This window comes from Schistocerca gregaria, chromosome 8 (assembly GCF_023897955.1).
Source record: "Schistocerca gregaria isolate iqSchGreg1 chromosome 8, iqSchGreg1.2, whole genome shotgun sequence".
In the NCBI taxonomy this organism is placed as follows: domain Eukaryota; kingdom Metazoa; phylum Arthropoda; class Insecta; order Orthoptera; family Acrididae; genus Schistocerca; species Schistocerca gregaria.
The window spans coordinates 436119879-436133794 of record NC_064927.1 but is presented as its reverse complement, the minus strand read 5'-3'; the positions used below and the strand labels follow the sequence as shown (position 1 = coordinate 436133794).

The following is a 13916-nucleotide window of genomic DNA, read 5'->3' as shown; positions in this document are numbered from 1 at the left end:
CCGGCTCTCTTTTTGTTCGTCTCCATGGACCTGTCTCACTGAGCAGCATCTTCAGCACTGTCGTGAACGTCTTTGCTCCTGGAACATTAACAATGGCTTTCGCTCTTCCACTGACAAGACTGACTGTATGAATTTCTGGCGGTACAAATGGTTTCTCCCACCACCTCTACATCTTGGGCCTGTTGTGCTTCCATTCGTTGAAACTAAGACGTTTCTGGGTCTCGTGCTGAGTAGCAAACTCTTGGTCCTCCCATGTATCTTAGCTGGCAGTCCGTTGTACATGGTCCCTCAGTCTCCTTCATGTCCTCACTGGTACTTCCTTGAGTGCCGATCGAACCATCCTCCTCCGTTTGTACTAGTCCCTTGTCTGTTTGAAACTAGACTGTGGGTGCTTTATTTGTGTCTGCATGCCCATCCATCTTATGCCGTCTCAACACTATTCACCATATGGCATCTGTTTGACCATGGGTGCCTTTTACATCTGCCCAGTTGAGTCCATATGCTGAAGCTGTTGAACTACCACTGTCCTACTGCCGTGACTTTCTCCTCAGCAGGTATGCATACCATTTGTCTGCTATGCGTAGCCATCCATCCTATGCCTCCTTCTTTGACGATTCCTTTGATTGTCAGTATGGTGCTCATCCCCCTTCTGTTACCCCCTGGAGTTCACTTTTGTCACTTACTGTGGCGGCTTAACTTCATACTACCTGCAACTTGCCCAGTGGGTGTGTACCCTTCACCACTTTGGCTTTGTGAAGTGGCCCATGTTAACCTTGATCTTCACTCACTTTTTAAGGACACTACTCCAGCCTTGGTTTATCCCCTCCAGTTTCACAGCCTTCACATGGAACTTCGAGATAATACCTTTAGACACGTTGATGGCTCTCGGACTGACTATTGGGTTGGGTGTGCCTTCGTCATTGGCACCCATGTCATTCGATATCTGCTTCCGGCACACCCCTTAGTACAGCCGAGCTCTTCACCTTGTATCACGCCATGGAGTACATCCAGCGACACAGCCTTTCCAATTGCCCCCTCTTCTCAGACTCGCTCAGTACCCTTCAAAGTCTATGTGCTGTACACTGTCTATCCCTTAGTGCAGTGGGTCCAGGAAACCTGTCACTTGCTGTCTGTTGGTGGAGCCAGTGTCATGTTTCTGTGGTTATCTGTGGTTACCAGGTCATGTCAGTATGCCAGGAAAGGAGGCTGATGGCCCTGCTGCCAAGGCTGCAGTCTACATACCTCTGCCCATGAGTACCTATATTCCCTCTGATGTCTTGTCAGGTAGTGGTGTCCCTTTGGCATCGCCTATGGTCCTCCCTTCGCAGGAACAAGCTTTGGTTTATTAAGCCTCTCCCAGTGGCTCGGACAAGCTTCTTTTGGCCCTCCCACCAGAAGGAGATTATTTTAACTCACCTGCATATTGGGCACTGCCATTTTAGTCATCATTTGTTCAGTGGTGCTATCCACTTTGTCCACATTGCACACACATTTTAACTGTCTGCCACTTCCTGCTGAAATGCCCTTTTTTTAATCATTTACATTCCAGCTTGGGTTTGCCACCTGATTTGTTAGCCATTTTAGTGAAAGATGCATGGGCTGTCAATCGCACTTTACTTTTTATCCACCACAACAATATGGCGAAGGCCATTTACTTTTTACTTTTGGACCTCCATTACATTTGTGTTCCACGCAACAACCTACCATAGGTGAGTAGTTGCCTTCACTGTATTTTATTAATTATTAGGCAGCATTTACGTGATAAGCCTTATTGTCTTGGCTCTTTGTAAATGAATGTTACTGAAGGTATTGGAGAGCCTGATCATTGATGTGACATAATAGAGAGAATAAGAATGCTTATCCCTTTCCTTGATGCATATGTAAATTACTTATTAAATTAAACATTCTGTTTCAGAAGTGACTGGGAAAATTCATAGTGTTGAAGAACTAGAAGCAAAAATAAGGCAAGGAATAAATTCAACGGAAAGCCAGAATGCGACTGTGAATTCAAATACAAAAAAGGAAGAAGATTTATCGGCATTCAATAAATTGGTAAGTATATACCTTAAATATTCCTTTTTACATGTTAAGTGGTAGTACAGTTTCACCATGTGTAGTTTTCTATGCTATGCTTCCCCCGGAATAGTATCATAGAAGCAACTCATTTTGGGAAAATTCACATAATTTTAGTGCTGATGTTCCTATGCCCTGTAGTCAGATATATGGTATCCTGTAATTGTTATGTTCAGAAATATACATTTTTAAAAGCCATGTTCTTGTGCAATGTTAGTCACTGAACTAAAAATCCAAAATTAAAATGCATCAAAAATGTATGCTAAGATTTGTAGCACAAATCTTTCCTTCACCAGGCATGATGCAGGAATAGTAGAACTTCTCTTGAGATAACTGAGTACTCAAACAATGTAGTAGTGTAATTGAATAGTATTAACTTTGGAAAGTGGGTATACAAAGATCAGTAGAACAGTAAAGTATAAGAAAAGTATTTTGTTGCTGCTTTGTTAAATGGGATTTCAAGACCAGTGTAATTAAGAATTTAATAATACTGACAGTGAATTACTGCATATAATATAGTGCTAGGTAGCACATATTAGAATACCTTTGAGCATAATATTTCTAGTTTTTCTTGTATTAAACATAAATTTTGCTTGTGATCTAACATAAAACTCCTAGTAAATGGCTTTTAGAAAAGTATATTTGAAGTAGTAGTGTTAAGTGTAGTAAGTAGCCAGTTCCCATAGGCATGTAGCGGAATTGCATTTTGATTTGCTTCGCAACATTTTGTGCCATTCGTTTCAATTACAGCTTGCTCAGATTACTGATGGGAAGGTGATACCTGCGACAGCACCAAATGGTCCACTTCCCTCGAATATACAACAGTTACATTTTACTCAGGTAAAGTGTGCATGATCACTGGGTTTCAGTGTTTGCTGTTTCAAATGGTTAATAAACTTCTGCTTGACCACTGCTTGGATGAGTACTTCTGTCGCATAATACACCTTTTGTCATCCTTTAAGGAAGTAAATAAAACATTAAGATTTCATTAAATTTTTGAGCTATAGGAATTAAGTTTAACAGCGAAAATTAAGTTTGAGAATTTAAACTTCACAAAATTTATCGCCTGGCATAATTGTAGCAGCAATTCCACAACAACCAGAAATATTACCAGAAAAATCAAATTATAAAGCAATCATTTTTAAATAGAATAGTTCATTGTATTGTTTAATTATTACAGGAAAAGATCAGTATGCAACTCGCTAATAATTGTTTTGAAATGTTTAGGTAGTAAATCTCATCTTTCTCAGTGTAAACAAATTAAAAATTTAGTAAATGCATGGGTAAACACAGTGGTGTAGGCAGCTTAGATTTCGTTGTTGCAGTCAGATCTAACAAAATAAGAGAAGTGGAAATAATAAAGAAGAAAAATTGTTTTTGTCTTCACATCTGTTGACATTTTGCTTGATTTCCTGAAAAATCATTTCATATGCAGGAATAATTCTTCGTACTGTCACTTCCATTTGTTCACAGCAAGCCTTTTCCCCTTCTCATTTTTAAAAGGCATTTAATGTCAGCTTCCTGTATCATATAATGTTAACTTCTTTCTGCTTTTAATCTCTAAATAGAAGTAACTTTCAGATACTTTCTTGTAATTATGCTAATCAAAAGTATCTGGTGGAATGTAGATAATGGAAGGAGTAAGTGTAACAAGTAATGAGTTGAGGCAGCGAGTCATAGATAGGTGCACAGACGAGACTGGAAGTCTAGCTACCTTTTGCATGAATCTTTCTTCAGAGCTCTAAAGCACTCATGCATATGCTGGCACGTGTGACCTGCTTGGCTACATTGGCCTGGCTTTGCCAGTCAGTTGAGCTGCAGTGCTGACGTATAATTGGGATGCCAAGGACCTTGAGCAATGTAGGGGTGTGGGTGTAGCTTTGAAGGAGTACTTTCCTGAAAGCTAGCAACATCCTCAGTCTTAAGAGTGCGCTTCCAGGTATACTGCTGAGTTTTATGTTTTCCATTTTATGTGCAATATTTAGAAGACCGACCTAGCAGTCTTCTGGTGCTGTGAATTGTTCAGGCAGTAAGTATACATAACAGGAAAACTCGCAGCACTTAAAGATGGTGGCTGAGTTAGTCTACAAAATTTTGTGTATAAAATAAGGAAAAAACCTCAGAACACCTGATAGCATACTATTAAAAATTCGTACATAGAAAATTTGAGAGTTCAATCTTGTTTATGTACATATCAATGACTCAGTGCCTCAATTATCTGGGGAGTTGTTGACTATACTCGTTTCATTATACACTTGCAATTATATTGGTTTTCCATGCTTTCCTTTCTCTTGCTGAGCTAAACACTTGCAGGTTTTTTACAATAACTTAGTGACGAGGTCACTGCCGCAGAAAATGTAAGCGCCTCAAAATTCGTTTCTTTCTTTCTTTTTACTAATAGTTCCCAAGTACACAATCTCCTGCAGCTTTTGAAGTAATGTCTCAGTAACTGCAGTACTCATTGTAGTTATGGGATTACATGGGACAGAATGTAAGGAAAATAAAATTTAATATTTCATTCTCACTTAGATATGCTATAACTCTCCTGTGAACAAAGATTTTAGATGAAAAGTCTTGCACTAATGCTTTATCCTAGACAATAAGTTGTCAGGCTGCACTGTGCTTCAGGGAGAAAGGGTGGCAGGCCGGCTGTCGAAGTCAACACATCAGAATGTTAAGATTGTACAGGGCAAGAACTTTTGTGGCAGGTACATTCCTTTTTTTCATAATTTAATGATGTGCGTTAAGTCCATTAATATAATGACTTGAATAAGAGCATTACCTCTGAACTGAGGCAAAGGACAGAGAGCTGCAAAGGGAAAAAAAGTGATGGAGTTACTAAATTTTTGGGAAGTAGCTTTTGGTCAGTAGTAGTTGTACTGATATAAAGTAGTCTGCATACTTACACAATTCTAGTTTCGTATTTTTGCTGATGCAGTAGGTTGTTAATCCAGGAAGAGAATCTCTTTTTACTTTAGATTCTTTGTGGTTCATGTATTAGATTACAAATTATTTGATTTTTCATGTTTGATACTTTCGTAGTTGGTGTTAGTTGTGTAGTGTACGTAACATAGTATGGCTTTGCAGTATTTTTCTATTTTCTATTTACAGCATTGATTAGTATGCTTGGCATGTATAAGAAGATCGTTTTTATTAGAGTTTAATAGCAAAGAATTTATCTTCATGAAGCATGCATTTTTCTTATTGAGGTTCATAACCAAAATTCGTTGATTTTGTTTTTCTTATGAGCAAGTTATTGTAAATAACAATCTTAAGATGATGCCTGTTGAGCGCTAAACATCGGATAGTTTAAATAATCCACTGTTAAATCTAGGTAACTGATAAGAAATTATTGTTTAATTATTCTCTAAAATTGTGTGTGTTTTGCTATACAAATTCACAACAGCACCATAGAGCCCCAGCTTATCATCCTTACTTAACCTGAAATGTCAGTGCCCTTCATTCAAAAACACTGTGCACCAAATACGTGCAAAGGAGAATCGCAGTTACAATCAAATCCCATACCGTAATGCCTTCATTTTCTATTTGTTGCAAATAGGTGAAATCATAAACTTTTTCATGAAACTAATAAGGCCCTGGTTTGCAAAGGAATTATGTATGGCCTTCAAAAAAAAGCTACATACGTCATCCCACGTGAAGAATGTCGCACAACAAGTGTCAAGAAGTGTGCAGGCAGAGTGGCATAACGACTGGAAACTTAAAGTTGAAGTATGCAGGACAGTAAGGTTGTTGGGGGCAAAATGTCTAAAATGGACAGATTTGCTGTGAAATTCAGCCAGTACACTGGTCTAATGCAGTTTTGTCCAGCAGTAGTGAAATGGAGCCAGCAGCTTAATAAAGGCCACATATACATAGGTGATGCTGATCAGGAAGGGATATCTCGCAACCATGGATTTCCATCTTTCAAACAAGCTAAGAGGACATCTGGGGAAAGAGATTTTCCAATGAGTAAGTCGTTTGCACAGCAATTCTTGAATGGCTCTGTGACGAGATTATTTCTGTGGTAATGGAAGTGAGATTTAGAACTTTCTATTGTTTACGGAGACTTGGTGACTATGTTCAGAAGACATTTTAGTGCAGCATTAAATTGCTTGTCCTGCCATAATGTTTAAATCACTTTTTGAAGTCCCCTCATAAAGAACCACAGGCAAAAGCTTTGGTATTGGGCTGTGCAAAAGTGGAATGCCCGCCGAAGCAAATATCTATTGATGCATGATAGAAGACGGTCTTGCCACAGTGCTGTGCTCACCTAGTGAGTACACCAGTCTCATCACATGAATACACCTGCCAGTAGTCTCCCTTGTGGCCAGCACAAATACCGCCACATCTCAGCCTCTGTGTCAGTCTTGTACTTCGTCCTACAGCATCCGTTCCTATTTCCACCATACTAATGACTACTCATCGAAGACTTCTCTTTTGGCTTTGGTTTTTCTCTTTGGTCTCAATTTGTATTGTGGCTTGTACTTGACCTGTTGACAGGGTTGTCGAAAGCTTGTACTTCGTTGTTGCATAGGTTGCTATTGACCTACTTTTGTTGTGTTGGATCAGACCTGTTGCTACACTCTAGCTTGGGTTTTGAGTCCTGTCTACGAGCCGTCTACCCACCTTCATCGTCATTATTTCTCTCCTTTTTTTTCTGACATGTGCACCAGTATCCGGCTACTCACGGATATAGCAGATATCATACTTTTCCAAATTTGCCTCCAATACACAATTTTAAATAGCCAACCAAGAGCTATCTTCAGCAGCTGACATGAGTCTACAGAGAAGATTGTGGTTGCTATAGGATATTGCATACTAATATAAATACATGCTACTTCAGGCGGATAAGAACCAGAGTAACTGTGACTTCCTTTTAAGTCTCATTGCAGTTGTCTGTTGCAGCTGCGCTTCAGTATACTGGAGTACAAGGGTCTTGCGTGTGTAATGCTTGGACACACAGTCAGCACTTGTTCCAGTGATAAATTGTTCAACCTGAGTGGCAAACGTTCTTTATGCTAAAGTTACTCTTCTCAAATACAGAAGTACCTGAATGTGGCAGTGATGTGACCAGCTTTGTTAAAGAGCATTTGTTACTGTTAGCTTCGATAAGGGGCTGGATATACCCTTAATGTATGTAGTTAGTGTTAGTTAATCCTCCGTTACCTCCGTTTTGACACCTGTTTTCCATTTGTCTTATTGCTCAACTGAGATTCTGCAGAAACTGTTTACAGTTCATAACTTCACTTTAACAGCTCTGTAAAGAACCCACACACTTATCCTGGGAAATTCTAATATGTTGTAAAAGGAACTTGTTTTATACCTCCCAGATGCTGCTTTCTCTGAAAATTTGTAAGCCATCTGACCCAGATATCAATTCTATATTTATTTTTATCTTCAAATTCTTCAGTTTCTGCAAGAAATTTCAAATCCTTCCCAATCTTACATGAACTTGTAGATGTAGTGTACTGAAAACAGGAAATTTTTCTTGGCTTCATAAGTGGGCAAGGTTGTCTACATGCTTCACTATGGTAGTTTCGAATAACGATAGTTTTGAATTTCATATTGATGTGGTTATCTCTTCTTTTTGAATTGTTCATTGTACCCACTAGACTTGCACCTTAACTATTCAGTATATTGGCCAGGTGTCAAGACGTGAAAAAATGGTGGTTTTCAAATACCTTAAGCTTCTAAGGAATGGTGCCATAAGCTTGGAAAGGGTTTGAATGTTCATTTTTTCCCAGGTATTGAAATCTGTTCAGCATGTATTTGGTGTCCACATGGACTAACTGCCAAATGTATGTGGTTTACTAGTTATGTACTGTGTAAATCTATACCTGCTGCTATTGGTAAAGAGTGGTTCATAAGTAGTCAGGTTTTGTCCCAGATTGTAGAGCAGAGAACAATCTTCACTGAAATGATTTCAACTTCTGACAACAAAGCAGGTTTCTATGTTTTGAGTCTTATGGTCAGAAAGCAAAAAAATCATTCTCTCTAAATCTCTTGAGATTGTAATATGTTAGAAGTATGACCCCAAGACTTCTGTCTGAAAGCTATCAGTTTCTGTTCCCTAGGTTCAAAAATAGGCCAGGGGCATAAAAATTGCAGTGAATTTATTTCTTATAGATATACAAACACTTAAAAATTTGCCTAAGAGCTTCTATGTGTGCAGTTTCTTAGCATTATCTATGAATAGTCATGGAGAGCTAGCAGTGTTTTGAATTTTGAGGGTTCGCTTTGCATTGGATCTTTGTCTGGCATAAACATTTTACTTTCGAAATTTTTCAGTTGCATTAAAGATTAGATTTCTGTAGGTCCGACAACATTCATTACATATTTGTTACAGTATTAGTGTAATGAATGTGGTCATTCTTTGTAACAGGTAATACAAAAATTTGTAAACAGTTATGACAGATCAGCATGCCTCTAGATGCCAGCACCCTTAATGTCAAATCATTAGAAGGCAACATTACTTGTTCATGATTACAAATGCCATAATGTTAAGGCAGCTACAAGGATAGACGGAAGTGGTGTTACATATATTTGAGCCATTCTGAAAGTAAGTAACCTTTTTGCTTAAACATAGTTATGTGAATACAAGTTGCAACTTACTGATAACAGTGGCACACTCGTGTGCGCACACATGGGCATTATTGCAACTACAATGTTATAAAGAATAAACTTTAGCAGCTCTCAGTTCTACATGGCTGACTGAAACTGTAACACTAGAACTGTGGAATCTGTCAAATTAACCACTATGAAATGCAGCTTTGAAATTTATTTGATTTTCTTTTCAACAGAGATTATACTGTAGAAATTAAGCTTGGAACTCTGTTGATTTTACTACTGTATACATAGAACTGTGTCAGCAGTAAATTTGACCACTAGTTTTTCACACCTATTTTGCCTGAGACTACCACAAAAGCTCACTTAAGTTGCATGTGATAGTGATGTGATACCAAAACGTATGCTGAGGAATCTGAGCTGATTATTGTGTGTCCCTATATCTAAAGAGCTTGGTTGTGTGTAGGTCATGATACAGGTACTGAAATGGTCTTAAATTGTTTGACAGGGAAGTAATGGAATACATAGAACACCTGTAATGAGTTTTATAGCAGAGTCCAAAGGTAATGAAATTGAAAGATGAGTAGAAATTGATTATCTTCTAGTCTGCGCTGAATCAAATGATAGTAGCACTTATGTGTACAGAGAAGTTAAACCAGTGGCTATTACAGCACCAAAACATATTCCATCATAACGAATGTATCATTCCATTTGATTATCTCTGTAGTTTCCTTACACATTATGGCGTTTGTAATACATCATCAGTGAAATTGCGTGTCCTAGAGTTCTGAACAGTAAGGGTTGGTGGCACTCCGAAGCTTTTGTCATTCTCAGTGTTAAACAGTTTGAGGTTTACTTCTTTCCAAAAGTTTGTCTATACGTGTCACATTTGCTTTTAATGTATCCATGAAGACCTGTCACTGTAATCTTGAATACATGATGATGCATTTTTAACACCTGCCATATTCATTACACTTTCTCCCGTATTGAAACAAGTGTATGATGAATGTTTATAGGATCTAAAGGAACTGCAGCTCGCCTTGTACTTCAGTTAGTGAAATGTTGCTTACCGTTTTAGTGAAGTTTAGTGTTTTCTCCTTCAAAGTAGTTCCCTTCTGATTGCACACTCTTTTTCCAGCACTTCTCCCATTGATGGTAACTTTTCTGGAGCCCATCTTATGTAATATCCTCAATGACCCTCGTTGCCGCTTTTTGGACATCTTATGTTTGAAAATGGAGTCTCTTGACCGCCGTTTTGACTCTTGGAAATAGAAAAAAAGCTGCAAAGAGTGATATCTGGTGAATAAGGTGGCTGTTGTAGTACTGAAATTTGTTGTGAGGTTAAAAATTGCTGTACTAACAGAGCAGTACGGGATGGTGCATTATCATGATGCAGAGTCCAATTATCAGCAATGTTGGCATGGACACGAAGAATTCTTTTTACGAAGTGTTGCTAAAATTTCTTTGTAGTAATATTTGTTAACTGTTTGTCCAAGAGGCACCCACTCTTTATGAACAATTCCCTTGGAATCAAAGAAGCATAGAAGCATACATTTCACTTTTGACTTCGACATGCAAGCTTTTTGTGATCTGGGTGATCCCTTTGAACACCATCGCGAACTGTGGCTCTTTGTCTCTGGATCATACTGAAAAAAAAAAAAACCAAACTTTCATCACCAGTGATAACACGGCTCAATAATTCTGGATTGATTTCTGTTTTCTCTAACAGATTGGCTGCCACATTTTTTAGTGTTTCTCACTGTTGTGGTGAGAGATTTTTGGGGACCATTTTTGCACAAATCTTTCTCTTACCAAGATCTTCAGTTATTATTAGAGGAACCATTTCTAGAGTGATGTTCAGGTCTTCTGTATTCATTTTCACGGATAGTCTTCGATCAGATCGCACAATTTCACGCACCCTGGCCAAGTTGACATCCGTCCGTGATGGTTGTCTGCTGCGGCCTTCATCTTCAACATTCATTCTGCCTTCACTAAACATTTTATGCCAAAGAAAAACTTGAGCTCTTGACATAACATCCTCTCCAAAAGCCTTCTGTAGCTTACCGTAAGTTGTTGTCGCAGTTTCACCCAATTTAACGCAAAAAGAAATGGCCTACTGTTGCACAATATTATGCAGTTCCTTTTCCATGATGAGAGAGACAAACGCATATAAATTTATTACAGCACAACTCACGACTGAGCTCTTGAATCAATGTACCGTTTGGACTAGAAGCAGCTCATAGACAAAGGTCAAAGATATTGTGCCTATGCAAGCCTGCTTGGTTGCCACAACTTGCAAAGAAAATGTCTCATTATTTTGTCACACCTCATAGAAGGTACTCACTTCCCATCATAACGCCTTTCTACGGTAGAAATGTCTTTATGGATCCTATCACAATGTTCATTCGATATGTCAGAACTACTCTCTGTGAAGTAAACCAGATGAGAGTCCATCATATGTACCTTCAACGACTTATTTCAACCCAGATATCGATATGCTTTGATCATGTTATTCACCATTGCTTTGTAGTTAGTAGCTCTTCTTCCTAGGAAGTTTTCTGACACCATTTCGAAACAGTCCCATTCGGTCTTTCCTTTGTCAGTTAAATGTGCTTCAAAATTTGCATCTTTCTGCAGTTCCATGATTTGTGGGCCCACAAATACACCTTCATTCATTTTTGCAGCTGAAATAAGGGGGGAATCTGGTAGCTAGATATGCAAACCCACTGCCCATTGCTTCCAAGGCCTTTGCAAATTGTTTTATTAGTCCAAGTTTGATGTGAAGCAGTGGAAGTAGTACATCTTCAGGAGCTACCAGACTTTCATGTTGAACATTTTCGCCAACTTTGCACTTCCATCTAGACCATTTCTTTTCCATGTAGTGCGAATTTCTGTCTCGACTATCCAACTTGCAAAGAAAACGGCCATACTTCATGTAGCCTTTTTGCATTCCCAGTACCATAGCAATTACTTCGAAATCTGCACATATTTTCCATTTGTATTCATTGGATTGTAATGAATTTAGCATCCTTTGTATGAATTCGTTATTAGCTTTGGTCAAACTGGCATAAGCTACTGGAACACAAGGTATTTTATTTCCATTATGGAGCAAAGCACCCTTGAGACTTGGTTTTGACACATCTATGAAAAAGTCTCTACTACTGTGAAATATAGGTGAAGTTCAGCACTTTCATTAGGCCAGCAATGTCATTGTAAAATGTCAGTGCTCCGTCAGTTGCAAAATAGGAAATAAAGGCATGTTCTCTGTGCCTGAGCACACTGATTTTCGTACTTTGGTGAAGTAGATTTTACTCTTGTAATCTTAAGCCAAGTAGTTGCACCTTTCGTTCACTTAGTCCTAGATCACGTACTAAATCATTTAAATCTGCTTGTGTTAACAATTGTGGCAATGACTCGCTTGTGGAATGATATAAAGGATCATCATCTGTGATTTCTTTAGTACTACTTTCTTGACTGTCACTCCTAATTTGACCTGGAGCTCTTGAAGGTACTGGAAGGCTGTCAGAATGCTGCACTGGCATTCTCACTGAAGGCATATCTGGGTAAGCAATGTGCCTCCTAGATTTGTTTGTAAAACCTTGAATTTTCGTTAGACAGAAATAAGTCAGTAACGTGGTCCTTGGGTGCTCTCAACACCGTGGGCACAGCGAACAATGCCACATTCTCTTTACATTTCCACCAATGAATTAGTTTGCAGTAACATGTAGAACAACAGAAATGTGGTACCCATTCTTTAGCTTGGTCTCCTACCTCTCCTCCAAAGTAATGTTTATGTGCTTACTTTATGACTGTTGAAAATTTAAGAATACCTCTTCAGTAATATACCTATAGAGAACTAGAAAAATGTATATGTAAAAGCAATCCATTTACTTTCAGTACCAGGCTAAATCTTTAACCACACGAACTTAAAAGTTCAACTGTGTTCAGTAATATGACAGATGTTTACTTGTCAGCCAAAACTCCCAAGATACCCATATTTCTCTAGTGTGTGTGTGTGTGTGTGTGTGTGTGTGTGTGTGTGTGTGTGTGTGTGTGTGTGTGTGTGTGTGTGTGTAGATAAAAACATAAAAACTATCCCTGACATTGATATTTTGTTTTGTTTACATAATTGAATTTTCTATGGTAAACTGGTTTAGAAGCACACACTTTAATATCAGCAACAGAATCCTTGTTGCCACACAATATATGCACAGGGCCTTGTTTTCACTAACATTGTTGGCTGCCTTACAATCTAGACTTTCTGGCTCCTCCTCACTCCACCATCCCAAACAGCCTTTTGTATTGTACAGGTAGAATTGTCCTTCCATTAAATCCTATATTCAGTAACTCATCTTGTTTGTCATTGTTAATCCTTATCCTCCACTCATCTGTGGCTCTTACTTCCATCATGTTTATTCGTCATCCTCAAGCTTCTCATTACTTCACTTTGGCATCCTCAGTTTAGTTAATAGATATGAGTTAATGAATCTTTAAGGCTGTTCTTGTCTCCCTCCAGTGTATCCCATCAGTCCCAATATTCTGTTCTAAATGTTAAACATGCCTGCATTTGGATGATCTCACTCTAGTGCTTTGTTCCTGTTCTTACTTGGTGTATTCCCTCTCATAGCTGTATCTCTGCGCCCCCCCCCCCCCCCCCCCCCCCTGCACGTATGCACAGTGAAGAAAAGTTGAGCTATCCTGTTGCAGTTCTTCCGTATGTACCTTTCTGTTATTGAACACCTGTACTATAGGGCAAGTGATTATCGCAGCTGAGTTTATTTTTATTCCTCCCAAGATATTACAATGTTGCAATAATGAAACTTGCAACAAGAATCTCCATTTGTGATGTGAAGCTTCATACAATAGAGGTATAAATTATTCAACTTCCAAAAGTCTAAACCCAAATAACAAATTTTATGTTAACTGTGGGATGGAATTTTAATGGTGCTATGTGCCTTGTGGTTATGATGACCATTAATTTGGGAGCTGTGACTGTTTCATTCCTTTGACAAGTCTCAATTATTTGGACACTAGGTCTACCATGTTATCATGCAAAATAAATTGTGAGAATTTAACCACCTTAACTTAAAATGTAATGCATCTTAACTCAGAATTACACATTTATCATTTTCTTTGGTTGTCACATTAAGCACTTCACATCTAACCCTTGCTAATAGCCTTGGGTTGTTTAACACTGTTTCTCATAAGATCACTGAAGTTACGCAAAGTCAGGTGTGGCCAGTGCTAGGATGGGTAACTGCTTGGGTATGTCGTGGTGT

The 13916-nt window shown here is 38.5% G+C and overlaps 1 protein-coding gene across 42 annotated transcripts in view; it reads left to right on the top strand.

Moving 5' to 3' along the window:
- LOC126283988 (eukaryotic translation initiation factor 4E transporter) overlaps nt 1–13916 on the top strand; it is a 246923-nt gene that overhangs the window by 135117 nt on the left and 97890 nt on the right. For 25 of the 42 annotated variants that reach the window (XM_049982498.1, XM_049982523.1, XM_049982521.1 and 22 more), the window contains 2 exons: nt 1916–2052; nt 2824–2913. In XM_049982498.1, coding sequence (XP_049838455.1) covers nt 1916–2052; nt 2824–2913 — 227 coding nt within the window. The remainder of the gene's footprint in view (nt 1–1915; nt 2053–2823; nt 2914–13916) is intronic. The other 17 variants (XM_049982522.1, XM_049982524.1, XM_049982509.1 and 14 more) reach the window with 1 other exon arrangement.